The 19,559-nt window shown below is 32.7% G+C and overlaps 1 protein-coding gene across 1 annotated transcript in view; it reads left to right on the plus strand.

Annotated features, from left to right (window-relative positions):
* The first annotated feature begins 852 nt into the window (after nucleotides 1–852).
* The window catches only part of LOC129224601 (uncharacterized), a 45,192-nt gene continuing 26,485 nt past the window's right edge, over nucleotides 853–19,559 (plus strand). Inside the window, exons 1-2 of the mRNA XM_054859086.1 lie at nucleotides 853–892; nucleotides 8,932–9,355. Of these exons, the coding sequence (XP_054715061.1) occupies nucleotides 8,962–9,355 (394 nt within the window). The 5' untranslated portion in view covers nucleotides 853–892; nucleotides 8,932–8,961. The remainder of the gene's footprint in view (nucleotides 893–8,931; nucleotides 9,356–19,559) is intronic.

Here is a 19,559-nt window from a genome sequence, read left to right on the forward strand (position 1 = left end):
TGAAGGTTTTAGTGACCAATACTTTACTTCAAATACACAATAGAATAGTATGAAATAGTTGTTAATAAAAATGACACTTAATTATGAAAGTAGCCGAATTTGGCCATTTTTGCTGAAAATCTGAAATTTCAGTGCGTGGACCTTCTAAAACTATTTGAAAAATGAGAATATTTGGTGCGGTACCTTTTCAAGGGAAATTGAACGTTTTTAGACTGGGGATAAAAGGATTTGATTGTAAAAGGGACTGATGCACACTTGTTGACATGTGCTGTGTGATTGCGCTAATACTGGGTGGATTCCTAAGTTTCAAAGGATGAAATTAAAACAATAATTTACTTACCTGTTTAATTTCCAAAAATTAACTCTTATGATCAAGCTAAAAGTGGCAGTAAATTCACCAACATCAGAACACACGGCATTATCGACGATTCTACAAGTAAACAACTACCCTTCAGGCCTTCCCGCTCTTGCTCGTTCTTTTGTTGATCGGCTACGCCTATTTACCGGTTGCTACCGGTTGATTGATCACGTGACAGGTAATGATCACGTGCTTCAATCAACCGATCAACGGTTTAAAATGGTAACCGGTGCATTAAACGGTAGATCATAGAACGCTGCGGTTAGTAAGTAACTGGTTAGTCTTCGGTCGACCGGTTTAGTTCGTCGAACGAGTGTTGACAGATCTTTGATAAAAAAAAAAGTGGGGTATTTACCTGTAAAACCTCTCATTACTCTTTTTTGACTCCTTACTCGATGTGAAAATATATTATACATTTTCTACCATTCTACCGTAACAAATAAATCAATAAATTATCTAATATTCAATCAAACAATCAAACCTTGCATTAACAAGTAAACTATGAAGAGTCTTGCTCTAGCGTGACAGAAACAAGTAAATGAAAATAGTTTCCGTATATTTTTAGTTGATGAAATGAAAGAGAAAGAAAAACTATTTTAATATGGAACAGATAATTTTGCAATGTGATTTGTCGAAAACATCAGCTTTTGTCTATTTATACATGATACTGAAAGTGCGAGGAGCAATCTCTTAGCATTTTGTTTACTCATATTTAGGAATGAATTTAGTTCATATGACATTGTCACAAAAATTAATTCTATTTTGACTTGATTCAATTTGTTAATTACTTAATTTTTTAATGAAAAAATCGGTACTTTATTGCGTAAGTGACTTGACATAGAAATTGTTGCTTGTAGACATAAAACGTACCCTTGCATCACCGATATTAAGTTTTTAAATAAATGCTCTAGTTACGTAGTATGGAAATATTTTCACACTTGTAAATTTGTAAATAACATTTTGTATTAACAAGAGTGAGAATCAGGGGTGATTGTGTTCCGGTATTTTACCGAATTTCCGGTATTTTCGGATGGATTTCCGGTATTTTTATGTCTGAAAATACCGGAATTATGTGTTTTTTTTTTTTTTTTGTTATGCTTTTATCTCCCTATACCTCCGCAATCTTTTTAAATTATATAATACTCATCAAATATACCTGCAAGCAGGGCCCGATCAAGCCAAACTGGTGCCCAGGTCCTGAGTAGATGCTGGTGCCCCCCCCCCCCACACATGAGAAAATCCGCGCAATTTTAAAGTCAATGTTTCGAACTAGAAACCTAATTACTAGAAACTACATTTTAAAGGAACATTACTACATTTGAATTCTGGGATTTGAATACCAAACACTTGATAATTACCAAACTAATCACAGTTAAAATTGCCTCTTAAGGCGAAAAAGAGTTAACAAATAATTTAAAACTGCAAAAAAAATCTTAATAATTCTGACATCAAGCTTTAAAAAAGCTTCTTTCTGGCTTTAACAGATGAAAATGTGTCTATCAAATAATTGAAATCTATGTTTGATGTCACAGAATTTTCAATTGTCAATAAGGAAAATGCCTGTAAATTATAATGAGAAACGCAGCTTCTCAAATGATTTTTATTCTTTTCAAAAATGAAAAGGAACGTTCACTGGAACAGCTGCTGATAGGCAAGGTAAGAAGAAGCTGCAGGGGTGAATCCACATTCGGAAATGTATGTGTAATGTTTAGTGATCTTATCCTTTTAAAACATTCTCCAGGAGAAGGGTTACCTTTTGCAAAAATTTGAAAGTGTGTTAATTCTTCTGGAAAATGTTCATCTATGTCATCCGAGTAATTATTTTGAAATTCCAAAGCTAAGGGACAACGACTTCTTTATGCGAAATGTTTTTAACTTTATGAGGTTTTGAGCTGATTTTTAAAAAAATTTGAGCCCCCTCTCCCTTAAAGTTGAGAAAAAGTAAAATGAGCTTTAAAAAAAAAAAAAGGAAGTAAGTAAGTGAATTTAGGCTAGGCTATTTTGGTGCCCCTAAATTTGTGGTGCCCAGGTCCGCGGACCCGCTGGACCGTGCGTTAATCAGGCCCTGCCTGCAAGAGCCTTAAGATGGACACCTATCCCTTAAGATGGACAAATGTCAAGATAATTTGTACAACACCAGCTCAAAAGTAACTTTGTAACCCATTAAAAATTTAACCAAATGTACACACAATATTTTGACTCGGAACTATTTAATACTATGGCAAAGGTGCACTTAAGTAATAGGGGCCAAAGATTACCCCCCCCCCCCCCCCCGTTCTCGCTTTAAAACTTTCAGGTATTTTTTGATGAACTCACAATCACCCCTAGAGAATGATTGGAGCACGCCCGGATCCATCTTTTGGGCATCCACTGCAAAACAAATCAGTTACCCCCTCCCTCCTCCAAAAAAAAGAATCTTTTAGAGTACATATTTTCGTTTTACTTATTAATTTTCTATTTATTTCCTTCAAAACAAAAACTTCCAATGAAGTTTGATATTTTTGTTCTATTTCATTTTTTTTCTTTTTTTAATTCCCTTTATTTCTCATTTTACTATAAATTCCTTCCCCCCCCCCTTTTTTTTTTTTTTTGACATTCACTTCATTTCTCAAATACAAAACTGACTACCAGCAACATGCTCTGGATCCAGCTAGGCCGGTCCTTGTCAGTTCAATAGTCCTCAACACAGGTACAGGGACCCTGGAATGAAAAGTGAGAAGTTTCAAAAGGATCCAGGGGATCCTTTTGGGAGGGACGAATGGGGGAGGGGGAGGGGTAACAAATAAAAAGAAATTTTTAAAAAGTTACCAAAGCATGATTTTTTTTATATAATGTATATGATATAAAGAGTTTGAATGAAAGTTATTACTTACCAAAAACTCAAAATTGAAGAATACAAAAAAAAGGAAGAATATCTATTTAGTGTTCTGGATTCATTAGCCAAATTAAATCATTCAGTTTTGTTTGAAAACTCGTGAAGTATTTTCAGTGCCCATTTAGGCATGATTGGTTGTTGTGACTTAATGCTGTTTTGAAGCCTGTTACTTTAATTTCTTCTTCATCCCAAATTTTCCTCAAGATGATATGTGGTGCTTTATTTGTCTTGTTATTTAATATGTTGTACTTTAATTCAAACAAATTTTTCAAAATCAATTGGGTTTGGATGATTCAAAAATTGGATTTTTGCTGTCTGTGTTGACGGGTAAAAAACACTACTATATCGCTTTTAGACCTTTATCCTCTACATGGGCCGAACAGATGTCCAGAATAAGACAGGGTTCGTACACTCCTTCAAAACTCCTCGAATACTCCTTCATTTAGGAAATTTTTTTGAAGGGCCCTTCAAGCTTCTTCAATTTGGTTTTAACTCCTTCTCTTTTAGTTCGACTACATATTCTTCCTCGATGACAATCTTTTAAAATACTTCGATCGACATGCATTAGTGAAACTTGCAACAAAGAAAACCATCAAGTATTTATGTAGTTCTTATGTTGAAAGTTGATAATGCAAAGGAAAATTACCACTGAATTTGCAAGAACGAATATAAGCACTGACACTTTTTACTGGACGGCTGCAGATGATGTTGGACTTTTTACTGAGGATAAAGGGATAATGGATCTCTCTTAGCCAACTTTAAACAAGCACTACCATTTAGTGTTTCTAATTTCATTGTTAAATTATAATTCTGGCTAACTTACCAAAATTGATGGATCTTAATCAACTGCATTATGTTTATTGAACACTTCTTTATATGTATAAATGAAATATATCCCTACAGCACCAAAGCAGAATACTACTAAATTTGCGACGTACGTCGCAGAACAGATGTCTGAGCTGCGGAACAATTCTGTTCAAATGTGAGAGTAAAATTCTAAATTTTTGTAAAATTTCTGCAGCAAACCTGCAGATTTTCCACAAATATCTCCAACTAAAGATAGAATTTTGCGCAAATTCTGCAGATTTCTTTAAAATCGAAGAAAATTTTAAATTCTCGCAAATCACGATAATTCAGCGGAAAGCTCACAAAAACTTGAATTTGATAAGTCATTTGCAGGAACTTTAGATTTACTTTGAACTTAAAGAAATCTGCAGAATTTGGAAAATTCTATCTGTAGTTGGAAGATATTTGTAGAAAATAAATTTCATATTCAAAATCTGAAATGATTCTGATTTTTCTAAAATTTTTGGTTTCTGTTTTCCTTATTTTTCCCACTCAATCTTCATACACTGCAATTTCCCCCAAAAACGTATGTTTTGGGAACATGTTAACATTAAAACACGTCCATCGCCGAAAACTGTGTTTCTTGTTTGAGATTTCAATCATTGTGTCCTGAAAATATTTCAACTCGGCTAAAACATCAGTACATAAGTAGTGGCCACATCAAGGTTTACATTTGAAAAATGTTCCAGGTCTCCCAATGGATTCAAATGTGCTGGTTTTTCAATTATAGTTTTTCAAATAATAAACTTTGGAGTGGTCACTACTGAAGCACTGGCCACCACTGGTGTGTTTAACTTATTTAAAAAGTTATGAAGTGTTTTATTATATACTCAACTCATTTTTGTTATTATTTTAGTAATTTATTTATTTATTAACATTATTTTAATTCCTCCTTCATGCCATGTGAAATTAACCAAAAAAACTTGGTTTCACACCTAAGTTTGGATTTTTATAAAATTTTGTATCTTTGCTCTTTCTATGCGTTTTAGAAAGCATATAAAATATTTTTGGAGATTCTCAATCGGTTTAGGGTTTACATAGCAACAGTAAAGTTTCAAAAACTGGAAAAAAAAAAAAAACTCCTGCATGAAACAATTTTGATTTAGACCGATTTGTGGAAAAGGTCATATTTGTTGCTTGTAATATACAATCCTTGAAGTACTTGCAGAACGATTATGGTCAAATGAGTTTACGTTGCAAAACATCGTCAAGTATTCTGCTTTGGGGCTCTACAGGCATTTAATAGATTTCACACATGCAGTTATTTTGTTTTTTGTTTTATAACTTTCTATCATACAGATTTAAATGGCAGTAAATGTCTCATAAAGGGATGCATTTACAAAACAATATTTCGTGGTAAAATTTTTCATATTTTATCAAGTGAGACCCCTTACCCCCTTTTTTACATATGCTTGATTTAAACTTAAGTGAAGGGGGGGGGGTGGCCCACATACACCTTCTTATGGGGTAAGTGGGACACCCATCTGATTTTTGAAAAAATATAATCGTTAAGAATTCCCAAAGCATTATTTTAGAAAATAAGGATGAATTTTTGTTCATTAATGATAGCCAAGGTAAAATAGGTCAATAAGTTTGATTTTTTTTTTTTTTTTTGTCTCAAAACTATTGTATAAATCTTCAAAATTGTGACAAAGGAAAGAGAGAAGGTGCCACTACACAGTTATTATAACAACATGTTAATGAAAAATATGATATGTGACAAAGGGAGGAGTAAAGTGTAGTATGACACTTTGTGACAAAGGGAGAGGGAGGTCAAATATGTTGGGAAAAAGTGTGACATTATTTATGGATAGCCCAAAAGTACTCCTTCAAAATTTCTTTTTACTCCTTCAAAACTTCTTCATTTTACTTCTGAAATTGAGTATGAATCCTGATTAGACTTTTTTTTTTTACAATGAAATTTTATATCTAGGTTTGTCAGCTACTTGGCGAAGATTTCACTGTTCATCCAAGCTTTTTTACTGTAAGCATAGTCTACAGCTAAAGTTCGTACTTTCTTGAAGCAACGTGGTTTTGCCAATTTTCCCACACTAGGAGAGGAATTTTCTCCCTGCCATCCATGTCGCTTGCATTCAAGTGCAGATTTTTTGACTTTTGAAAGTAATTTCATGCAAAAGTATGGGGATTTTCTTTTTTCTTTTCCTTTTTTTCTTCAAAATCTTAAAATTTTCTTCGTCTCTTGCTGGATTTGGTCCAAATCATCTTCCTGTTAAGCGATTAATTTAACACTAATTTAGCTTTCTCTGACAAGGAATGGCATTTATTTTGTGCTAAACGAGTTCGTGTTAACAGGGTTTGACTATTTTACATAGTATCCCTGCACCTGGAAAGTCACGGGAAATAGCAGATGCTCGAACTTTGTAATGAAAAGTCAAGTTTTTCAGCAAAAAAAATGCTCAAAAAATATTGTATCAGAGATTTTTCTGAGAGAGGAAAAAAAACATATATATTTAAAGTTTTAACTGTTACATATACATTTAAATTTTCACCTGATATAACTTTTTTTCAGGGGGAAAGAAAAGAGAAATTCACAATAATTTCTTTTTTACAAAAATAAAGAAAATTTAAAAAAATATATTTTCATTTTCACACAGGGTTGTTTGGTTTAAACCATGTTGGTTTAAACCAAGTGTTTTTTTTTTTTTTTTTTTTTTTTTTTTTAACCTGTGGGGTTTTTTTTATTTCGGAAAACTAAATTGTTTTCCCCCAAATGTGTCCATAAATTTTACATATGATTGGAAGATGTAAAATCCAATTAATACAAAGTAACTAGCAAAGCTTAAAGATAAATTACATATTAATAATTATTATATGCAAATTTTTTTTATTTAATGTAATTGAAATTGCCCAATAGTTTTTCTATTTTTTCTTAAATCAATGTAGCTTTTCTTATTAAGTACATAAATATAAAGCAGACCAACTATTTTTCTAAAATTAGGTAGAGAAAAAATTCAAGTAGTTTAGCATGTTTATCTATTTATTTATTTTTCTTTCATTTCTCTTTTACATTCCAAAATAGCCCAAAAAGCATATTTCCAGCCATTACTTAATTTTAATACCTAGTTTGCTTCATTACATAAGTTTTATAGAGATAAATCATGCATCATTGAAGCAATCTCTTTTGTATATAAATCTAAACTGAGTAGAATATTTAAATGATAGGAAAACATCTACATTAAAAAGCATAATTTTTTAAAGCCTATTTGAGGCAGTGAGAAGCAAAGGAATGTAAATGGCAAAATTAAAAAGTTGGAGATAACCAGTACAAGTAGTAGGGGAAGCTCTCTTTTGTCTTAGGGCAAGAGATGATATTACTAGTAGCCCTAGTAAGTGCTGCTGTACAGCTTGATTTTGAAAAAAAAATTCAATGAAAGCCTACCTAGAACAGTATCTTAAAACACGTTTTACTCAAAACTTGAAAATGTCCACTCACATCCCTTTGCTTTTCACTGCCTCATTTATCCTATTTGTATAGGTCCTCTCAATGATACATTACGAAAACTATTACATTATCTTTAACTTTTTTTTATCCTTAAGAAAAAAAAAGTGTTGGTCTTTTGATTTTTAAAATAGTGTAGTGTACATCAGACTTGTGATTCATTTGTAGGTACTGCAATCTACTTCCTATGCTTGTAATACTTGACTTTAATTTCACTTTTATTTATATATTTATTGTAGAAAGCTATAAGTATGATGAAATTGATTTACAAGATTTTATTCTTGGTTACTTTTAATTATGTCTTAACTCTCATATCAAATTATTTCTTTGATTATTCATTTGTACCAAGGTCTATTTAATAAATTAATGTACTTTTTTAGCAGTTAAAGATTTTCTCCTATAGAAAGCACTTTTTATGAGGAAATGAATGTACAAAATTTTACTTTTAACTACTTAATTAATCATCAAGTAATTAAGTACAAATGTGAATATTAAACATTCATTAACAAATAAATCATTGAACATTCATGAATTTCCCAAAATAAATTCGTTATTCTAACAATTGAAACCAAATAAACCTGGTTTGAACCAAAAAAAAACTTTTAAATTTTTTTTTCAAAAAAAAACTAGGTTTTTTTTTTACAACCCTGTTTTATAAAATGGGGATCCAACAATAAAACCTGGAGCAACTGCTCTTGTCATAATGCACTAATAAACAAAAAATCAAAATTTTTGGACTTACATCAGTCTGGCTCTGAAGTACAGAATTGTTCTGCACGTAATTCAAACATTACACATGTAGAAACGTCACCTTTTTCAAAAACCATGATCCCTAAACCCAAACCGTTTCACACAAGAGTAAGAAAGGGACATTTTATTTATTCATTAATTACTCAGTCTTACTGCAGAAAAAAGCGTAAAATAAAATTTTCAGCCGCAAATTCTTTACAGAAAATGCAAAACCTTGTATTCCTCTGTTTGCACCTATAAGTCCTGTCTCTGTTCCTCCTAACATCAAAAAACTTCTTTGACATTGTTCCAAGTATCTCATTGCATTAGAAGCGGTGTTTTTCCTCAATAACAGCATGTGGCCAATATTATGACCAAAAGATGGTTACACAAAGATGTTGAACAGTTGTCTCTTAACTTTTTTTCCAACTATTGTTGTAACTTTTTGCCATATTTTTATTAACTCGGTTTGTTGTATATCTGTTCGAGTGGAATCTCGTGATTGATTTGTCTGTTTGAGCAAAATCTTACGATTGATTTTTAACTAACTTCCCAATGAGCTAGAGATTTGAAAATTTGAACATATTTCAGAATCAGATGACAGTGTAATAAAATATTTCTGTTAAAACTTAGTTATATTTTTGTTGTTTTTTTATTTCATAGGATCAGTACTATTTGAAGTCACCATGATTGATGATGAGTCACTCTGAAGGAAAGGCTGAAGTCCAGGTAACACGCCCTGGTCACGCATTTCCCTTCAGCCCTGCTACAGCACCACCTCACCCTCATATAAATCAGTGGTGCCGCTTCTCTGTACCAGAACGCCTTCCACTGAAACCATTTCGACAAGATCGATTAGCTCGCCTGCCTTTACCAGCTTCGCTCATGGCAAATAGTAAAGTAGCTAACTCAGCTGGCACAAGTGTATTTCCAACAACTATGCTAAACACTAAACATTCTAGAGAAATGGATCCTTTTCAAAAAATACAACAATTGGAAAAAAATCTTGCATTTGTACGAGAAAACCACGCTGCTATGCTCAAAGGTTTGCATGAAGAAATTTCAGATTTGAAGCAGAAAAATAGAGGTGAATAATCAACTCTTTATGTTTAATATGATGTTTTTTCATAAAATATGAATTTTTTCTGCTTAAGTGAGTTAATTTTCCTAATATAACACTACAGTGATTATCAGTCTGAGGGCTGTTGCTGACAGCTATATGTATTGCTAACATATCATTTGACTATGTACTCTCAAACACAAAAATCAAATTAGTATAAGAAAATATGAAACAGTTAAAAATCGTTGTTATGGCATTCAGGTTTGAGCACCCTTACTGTCTTTTCAGTACCACCTTAGTTTGAGAAAATTTGCTCTCAAAAGCAAACACCCACCACACAATATTGTATTAATATTTCACTAATGTTGTATTTTAGACATTTATTGTTCTGTAATCTTGTAAGTGTTGATAAATGTAGTTAAATTTTCAGTCATATTCCAATATACATTAGATGCTCAAAAACTTGTGGTAATTGGAGACCACCTTGGATTATTGAAAACTTGTATTATCCAGAAAGTTCCTAGCAACTAAATTTTATGCAACTCTGGGTAACCAGAGGATGTGTGCTTTTTATTTTCTTGTACATGTACAATGAATGAAAAATATTGTCTTCAAAAAAAAATTTATCACTCAAATTTTAACCTATATTTCTTTCTATTTTATTTTCCGGAAACAAATTTTAGTATTGGTTTCTTTCCCCTGAAGTGTGAACTTCTTGGAAACCAAAAACGCCATTGGACTGTCGCAGAATCCATTTTGATGAATTTTGTCATGACATTTGTAGCTAGGTTAATGCCCTTGTATGTATGTACCAACAATACGACAACAGTTGTAACCATGGGTGCAAGACCTTCCGTCTCAGGATGGATTTCCGTCTTAAACAAGTTTCTGAGACGGAGGACAGGACGGAAAGAAATTCAATGAATTTTCTTCAGTTTTTACTAAAAGAAGAAAATTTGGGTGTTTGAAAATATGCTTTAATCATTATACCGTTTCATAACCACAAATTTACATCGACATTCTCTTGATTTTAAGGGCTTGTTTTGTTTGCCACATGTTTTTGGAGTCGTGGCTTTGAGACTTGCGCCATTTAACTTTTTTTCAGTAGCTCTGTTTGTTACTGCCAACTCACTGCATTAAATCTCTATTTTTGCAGATTTTTTAAAATTACTCTTCTCTATTCGTTGTTGTCTCCATTCAATAGATTATTAGTCTTTTCAATCCTCCTTTCGCATTTTCTTATTCATTTGCGATTTTTTTTTCTTCTGAACTTTACACGCATAAACAAAAATCGTGCACTCTTAAATGTCTTGAGTTGAGTCTTAATCACTGTTTTAGTCTTGAGAGTGATTGCTGACGGGATGGGCTGTTTACGCTAACATTATGCCTATACGCGTCTAGAGCGAAGTACCTCCACATACCGGGAAAAAAGGGGAACTGTCAGGGATTTAGAAGATTTAATAAAAATGAAAATTCAGGAAAATATTGAGAAAACCTCAAGCTGGTTTGAAACACTGATGGGTAACTGTTCCTGCATTTTTGACATGCTACTGTTAAATGTCTACCAAAACATGATGAAACACTGAAAATGTCTTTCAATCTAATCATTAAAATAATCTGCACCAGATTGGAAATAGAGGGAGGGGGTATAAAGGAAACAAGAAAAATAACGGCAGTACGGGCTGGCGAAATCCCGAAATCTATTCTAATCCGAAAGATGTTTGTAACTGAAGTCTTAAAACATTTAGGTTGTCTTTGGTAATGTCAGTTTGGCTCTAGTTAGAAGAAATTTCAATACTGGAGTCTTAGAAGCGCTATTTTAGACCATTTTTAATGAACATAGAAGGTGGGATTTGGAGGTTCCCTCTCAACACCCCTCCCCCCCCAAAAAATTTTCAAAGCTTCAGTATTCTGAACTCTTTTTTTTAGGCAATCTTTGGGGGACCTAAGAAGAAGGAATTCAAAGTCTTTCTCTCTTTCATTTAAAAAAAATAAATTCTTAAAATTATAAGGATTTTTTTGGTGATAAAAAGGGGTAGGGGTGGTTTCCGTTCAGTTCCTGTAAAAATTTATGTAACTGGAGTCACAATACCGCAAATTTAAAACAAATTTAGTGAACTAAGAGGAAGTAGTTGGGGAGGGGGATGCTCTCCCCCGAGCAATCTTTGGGGGACCTAAGAAGAGGGAATTCCAAGGCTTTCTCTCTATAAATTAAAAAAATTAAATTCTTAAAGTTATAAGGATATTTTTGGTGATGAAAAGGGGTAGGGATGGTTTCAGTTCAGTTCCTGTAAAAATTTATGTAACTTGAGTTGTAAAACCACAAATTTAAAACAAATTTAGTGAACTAAGGGGAAGGAGTTCGGCGGTTCAGGGGGGGGGGGTTGCTCTCCCCCTAGAATTTTTCCATGAATAGTATGAAATGCTATTTTGGCTATCTTTGGTGAGTTAAGAGTTAGGGAATTCGTGGGTCTTTCTCTCAAAACAGTTTTGAAAGTGAAGTCTTAAAACTTTTAGACTGTCATTAGTCATGCATATAGGCAACGGGGGTACTGTTCCTAGAAAAAAATTAAAACTAGAACCTTAAAAACGCAAATTTAGGACATTTGTGGTGAACTTGGGGGAAGGGGTTCAGGGGTTCTCTTCTGAACTGAAGATGAAGTATTTAAAACACTAATTTAGGTTATATTTGAGTGCCTTAAGAGGGATGTGATTCGGGGCTCTCCCCTGCGTGAGTATTCAGTTCCTCTATTGTTTTATATATATATATATGTATATATATATTTATATATATATATATATATATAAATTAGCGAATATTGGAAAGTGTACCACGTTAATAATGTATCTACTTCATTGTGGTTGGTTTTATTATTATATTTTCCACCTGCTATCTTTCAAAGAATTAGTTTTCAAACCCAAGCGCTTTTACCCCTAACTGAAAAATACAAATACAAAAGTGACGACAAGCAACAGGCTCTGGGCCCAGCTAGACTGGTCCTGGTCAATTTACAATCCCCAGTGAAGATCAATGGCCCTCTTAAAACTAAATACTCCTTTGCTCATTACCACCTCTTCCGGTAAGCTGTTCCAAGGTTCTACGACCCTGCTAAAATAATAATTTTTCCTAATTTCCTTGTTAGCCTGAGATGTAAATAGCTTAAAACAATGACCCCTTGTCCTGTTTTCAGTGCTAAACTTCAGCCCCGTAACATCTTTCATTTTAATAAATTTAAACAACTGAATCATGTCCCCTCGGTCTCTTCTTTGCTCAAGACTGTACATTTTTAGCATTCTAAGCCTGGAATCGAAGTCTAAATGAGAAAGTCCATTTATTAGCCGTGTAGCCCGCCTTTGAGCCCTTTCCAATACATTAATATCTTTCTTAAGATAAAGAGACCAAAACAGAACAGCATTCTCCAAATGAGGTCTTACCAAACTTAAGGGCAGAAGAACTTCTTTAGATTTGTTTGAAATAGATCTATTGGTAAACCTAAGCATATTGGTTCTGTTACTAGCAATGCTGCACTGTTGGCTAAACTTTAAATCCTGACTTATTAAGACCCCCAGATCAGTAACTTTGTCTGCCTGACTAATGATTGAGCCTTGCAAATAATAATTTGTACACTTATTTCCATGCCCTAGATGTAGCACTTGACATTTTCCAACATTAACAGCCATACCCCATTTATCAGCCCACTACGTAATATCGTCTAGATCCTCTTGCAGCGTATTTGCTTGTTCTTCATTTTCTACAGTCCCCATAACTTTGACATCATCAGCAAAACAATTCATGTTCCTAGAAATATTTTTGTGAATATCGTTCATAAAGACAATGAACAAAACAGACCCTAACACTGATCCTTGAGGAACCCCGCTTAAGACCTCACTCCAATTAGAATAATTTCCCCTTACAACTACCCTTTGTTTCCTTCCGGTCAGCCAATTTTTTACCCAAATGAAAGTTTTCCCTAACTATCATCGTCTAAAACTGCGTTTTTGGAATTTCAGTTTCAAAATTTTGGCTGAAGGAGAGTTCCTGAACTCCATCCCTTTGATAATGCATTCAAAAAACGCATAAATGTGATGAGAGATGGTGTTATTTTTTTTAAGCATCAATTTTAAAAAAATTCCGGAAGAGCCGCCCAATCCCCCTCTTTTTAATGCTTTTGAAGATCGCCTAATATTGCAATTTTAGAATTCACAGTTTGAAAAAAATGCTGTGAGAGAGTTTCTGAACCCCATCCATTCCCCAAAACGGCTTACCATTGCATTTTAAGGATTTTAATTTCAAAAACTTTTTCGGGGAGAGCCCACATAACCCCTCTCTCTATTATTGGTGGTTGTCTACATTTACCTTTTAGGAACTACGATATGAAAAAAGTGCCGAAGAGACAGACACACACAAAAAAAAAACACTTACATACTGCGTGGAGGGGGGTGGGGGCTCAAAATATTTTCCGTATTGAACACATCACCAAACCTGTACCCATGGTTGTAACGAAAAATGTGTCACAGAAGACTAACATGTCATGTATACGACTCATACGGCCTCAGTTGTGCACTTCCTTTTTTTTTTTGGTGGGATATTCCGAAGAGACTCCATTCGTCCTTTGCGGCAAAATTGTTAATTTTATTTCATTTTGTGAATCAAATTACTATTTTCAAGACAATTCTCGTAATCCATCTCTAGTATTTAGTAAATATTTCGTGCCACCTTGCAAGTGCTGTTGACAAAAACCTTTCAATGCTTTACGGTATGGAATGAAGGAAGTTTTATTACAAATAAATTCAATTTTCAGATTTTAATCATCATTCAAGTTTAGTGATGTGGATCGGATAAATACCCAGCGGGTAGGTAAATATTTTTTGGGTATTTACCCGGGTATTTACCCAAGGCCTGGGTAAATACCCAAAAACTGGGTATTTTATAAAAAATGCAAAAAAGTGAATGAGAAATTTTTTTTTTAAATCTAAATATGAAATAATTGGTGAAACTGATATATACATATGTATTACACAGTTTATAATTTTTTTTATTGAAAGACTTGATGAAATCATGAAAGAAACATATCGTGAACCAAAGAATCTTTCTTTTCAATGTCATAATTGGAGAAGTATAAGCAATTCATTATGAACTTCAGGATTTCAAAATCACAATCTAGGTTAGTCATATCCAAAAAGAAAAAAAAAAGGAAGCATGAGGGATGTTTGGAAGAATAAACTGAGAAGTTATTAAGACACTGTGGTGTTATTTATTTTATTGATATTTAAGTGATAACATGGAAAATATACAAACAATTTTCACATTAATAAGCAAAAAAAAAAAAAAGCAAAAATTTTCTTTTCTGTTGCCTTGCTCATTTGCATTTGCTCCCCTGTAGGGTGGGAAGGTAAATATTTTTTTGGGTATTTATCCGAAGGCAGGGTAAATCCCTAACTTTCAAAAATAAAATTTAATTAATCAGAAAGGGAAAAACTACAAAATATATCACGAAAATTTTATTAATCTCACGTTCATGTTCAGTACGTTTTCCGGCGCTGCAGTACGCGTCCCTTGCATTACGGTAAGGGGCTGCAAGAGAAGCACTTTCAGCCCCTGACTTTTCAAAATAAAAATAAATTTTAAAAAGCAATATTTATCTAATATTTTCAATAGTAATATTATGCTTAATTTTTCAATAATTGATTATTTGAATGAGTAAAATTAATTTTATTTTAAGCAAGGCCAAATTGCAAAAGTTCAAAAATATTGTGATCAGAGAAATATTAAAAAAAACTAAAAGTATGAAAAAACTAGTAAAACAATTCTTAGCTATGCGGGTGCACCCTTCTGAATATAAATCTGCCAGGCTCCATGGGCCAGATTCAGAATTTTTATGTAGACACAGGGCTCCCAAATGGTCCGCTTTTCCCGCCAAAGTCCGTTTTTTAGGGTACAGTCCGCTTTAGACCGCTTTTTAACATTTTGGTCCGTTTAGTCCGCTTTTGTATTGTTTTTACTAAAAAATCAGATTTTAAAAATTTTCATTACATTAAAAGATACTGTGTGCTGACTTATGTTAAGCCCAAACACGCTGCCGCACCCCGTTTTTCTATTGAACTTGACTTTCTGGTATTATTTCGCTTCAGATTGACGTCATTACTCCTCCTCCCACCGCTGTAACATGGAAATCTAGCAAATGGAGAAGTTTGGGGGAAGAGTTATGACGTGAAATCAAAGCATTTTGCTACCGATATTTTTCACGGGTTCGTACGCACTTGAAAAAAATCAAGAATGTTTCATCAGTGGAATTTCCTGAACTTGTGTTCGATATGTAGCATCGCGAAAAATTACTTCCTGTGTTTGCGAGTTCAATCTTTTTGCATCTTGTTAATATTTTGATGTTTTTGACAATCAGAAGTTAAAGATAAATAAATACCTTTGTGCTGAACAATAAAGTAAGACAAAACAACGTTAGAAGAAGCACAAATTTGTAAATTGTGCTTCTTCTAACGTTGTTTTGTCTTACTTTAATCAGAAGTTACTTTAACATTCATTAACTTAGATTAGCTTATTTTATGTTTAATTACAATAAATAATAAACTTTTTTTTCGGAACCATGATAACATCAAACTTTCTTGGACTTCGCCGAAAATTGCTTGCTGGGTTTTGAGATTTCAATCTCTTTGCATCTTGTAAATATTTTAATATTTTTGGCAATCAGAAGTTATTTTGACACACTCCACCATAGATTAGCTTATTTTTTTATTTAATTTTAATAGATAAGAGACTACTTTTTTTTCGAAACCATGGCAACATTGAACTTACTCGCTTTTGCATCTTGTTAATGTTATGATATTTTTGGCAATCGGAAGTTATTTTGACATAATACCTCCTTACCAGGAAACATCACGAGTTCAGTAATCATGAAAAAAGTTAAAAATGGTCGCATTCGAAAGAGTATCTTTAGAAAAAAAATTGACCCAAATATTGTGTGCCCTCGTCCTTTTGTTTTTGAGATATGGGGGGTCAAAGTCTGTCGAAATCTTACAAAAATTCGCCAAATTTAAAGACTTGGCAAGAAATGGAAAATACCACGTGATTTCATCGCCTGCGTCTAGCAAGACTCTCATTTCCATTTCTGGTCATCTGCAAAGCGCGTAAACGATGTTTCGAATTAACCCTTTACTTGTGTGGGTAAAATTAAAAAGTAACTATGAAGCCTGTGAAATGGAAACTAGAGAGCTTTATCCAGAGGAGCTACAACTTCATAACGAAATTGAACGTAGGATTTAACTTTGTAATCGTGATAATAATGCATTTCAGAATTTAAGTGCATTTCAAGTGTGTTTTACTTAACTAATTTAAGTTTGTATTCTTGTAATGAAATGTGTTGTAAGTAATTAATAATTATGTACGAGAATTAATACGAATAAGTAAAAAAAAACATGCTTATTAAAGCTTATATATTGAAAATAAAATGGATAGTTTTTGATGTTGAAAGAACATGATCATGGATTGTAGTATGCCAGCTCTTATTTATTTTTTCAAAAGTTATTATCATTCATGAAGTTTTATTGTCTGACCACTGCTAGTGAAAATGTTTAATTTAAAATCGAAAAAAATAATAATTAAAAAAAAGAAAACAACGGATAGTAAATGTCAAAAATTTGCACAGCAAAACTAACGATGTCGGAAATTACTTCATAACAGATTCTTATCAAAAATTTTATAGTCGACGTTCATTACAACAACCCCTGTAGTTCGAAAAAGTCTGTCACTGCAACTGAAAGTCACTATAACGTAAATGCACATCATATTGCATGTTATTTAGTCATTTTTAAAAATACTGAAGTCACTTTTACCAATTATGTTTCACATTAAAAGGGAATTCAAATACGAGCAAAATAAAAACTAATACAGTTTTTTTTTATTTGACTTGTTAGAGGGTTTACACATAACTTGAAAACGATACACGTAACGAAAAACACACTGGAAATAACTGACAGAAATCGTTTTTTTTTTTAATTTGAGAACAGAGTTTGAAATCTTTAAAAATGTCGTTTTCTTCGTATTTAGATACTGTTGAAGACTTCAGATTTACGACTTTTCAAAAATAAAAAAAAGACTTTAAAGTGTGTTTACCGTTTCTCTACGGTTATCATATTTTTTTCAAAACAGTTTCATCATCGAAAAAACTCTTTCAGTGGAAATATTTCACCCGCAGAAGCATAAAAGTTTTAAACATCAGTTTTTTAACAGTCTTAAGAATAACAAAAAATTCCATTGTTTTTACAATAAAATAAAACAAATATTTCGGGCTGTGGCGTTTTCCCCTATACAGTTGCACGTTAATATCCCGGAACACAAGCCCCTAAAAATTTCAATGCCGCAATCTGTGCCACGACACCCCGCGCCATGGTAGTCACCCCGAGTAAAAAATTAATGCGATATTTCTCACACGCTTTGGTGGTGACCAAATATGGAAGTGAAATGTCTTGTCAGATGCAGATGTTGAATTCGCGCCGTACCTTCCATTTCTGAACAAAACTCGCTAAATTTGGCGACTTTACTAAAAATTTCGGCAATTTTTTAGACATCATATTTCGATAACGTGGTCACGAGGGCACGTAGTTTCAGTGCCATAAACATGTTTTCCAATGCTCTTTCGAATGCCACCAATTTGGAATTTTTTTGAATTTCCTTGATCGTGATGTTTCCTGGTTAGATTAGCTTATTTTTTGGTTAATTTTAATAGACAATTAATTTTTATATTTTTGGTACCATAGCAACATTGAACTTTCTCGCACTTAGCGGAAAGTGCTTGTCGTGTTTGAGATTTTAATCTTTTTGCATCTTGTAAATAATTTGATATTTTTGTCAATCAGAAGTAATTTTGACACACTCCACCATAGATTAGCTTATTTTTTGTTTAATTTTAATAGATAAGAGACTACTTTTTTTTTTCAAAACCATGGCAACATTGAACTTACTCGCATTTCGCGGAAAATTGCTTGTCTTGTTCGAGATTTCAATCTTTTTGCATCTTGTTAATATTTTGATATTTTTGGCAATCGGAAGTTATGGCATACGCCACCATAGATTAGCTTATTTTTTGTTTAATTTTAATAGGTAATAAACTACTTTTTTTTTTTCGAAACCATGGCAACATTGAACTTACTCGCACTTCGCGATGTTTTTGCATCTGGTTAATGTTATGATATTTTTGGCAATCGGAAGTTGTTTTGACATACGCCATCATAGAATAGCTTATTTTTTGTTTAATTTTAATAGATAATAAACTTTCTTATTTTTGGACCATAGCAGCATTGCACTTACTCGAACTTCGCGAGGAATTGCTTCTTGTCTTTGAGATTTCAATCTGTTTGCATCTTGTACATATTTTGATATTTTGCGCAATCGAATGTTATTTTCACATATACTATCCTAGACTAGCATATTTTATGTTCAATTTTAGTCATGTTTAGTTTTAGAGAATTTTTTTTTTTTTTTTTGGAAATTATGCCAACATTGAACATAATTCGCGAAAATTTGATTCTCTTGTGCAAGATTTCAATCCTTTTGCATCTTGTAATTATTTTAATATTTTTTAAAATTGGAAGCTGTTTTGACATGTGCTACCTCAAATTTTTTTATTTAATTTTATTTTTAAAAACTAAAAAACTTTGTATTCTTATTTTTTTAAGTACTCATAATGAGTATTTTCAATTTGAAAATATAGCTCTATGAATCTAAACTTACACATTTATTTATTACATTAAGTTATCCAGTAAATGCAGGCTCAAATTTACATTCAGTGTATTTATCGCTTAAGCAGCATTTGTATATTTTTGGGTATGGTAACTTTAATAAAAAAAATTTCTTTCTCACTAATTTTTATATGAACTTGAAGACAGTTACAATATTTTTTTGGTGCTTGAACAAATAATACATACATATGAAGAAATGATTTGCAAACCTCTAATATTTTTAAACTTAGTCAGTTAGTAGCGTAGCCAGAAATTACCTCCTGCTTTGGTGTTTGGTCATAAACTCTCATATGTATATAAACTTACCATATTTTGGCTGGAAATATGTGTAAAAACCAAGGGCTGTGGAGGGGGAGGGGGACCTCCTGGCCTCCAAACTATATCTTCTTGTCTTGCAAAATTTTGTAAACTACTATGTACTAAGGTGTTTACTGTAATAACTGTATCTAAAAGGTCTTTATTAGGTATGCACTGATTG

The sequence above is a fragment of the Uloborus diversus genome, chromosome 6, assembly GCF_026930045.1.
Source record: "Uloborus diversus isolate 005 chromosome 6, Udiv.v.3.1, whole genome shotgun sequence".
In the NCBI taxonomy this organism is placed as follows: Eukaryota; Metazoa; Arthropoda; class Arachnida; order Araneae; family Uloboridae; genus Uloborus; species Uloborus diversus.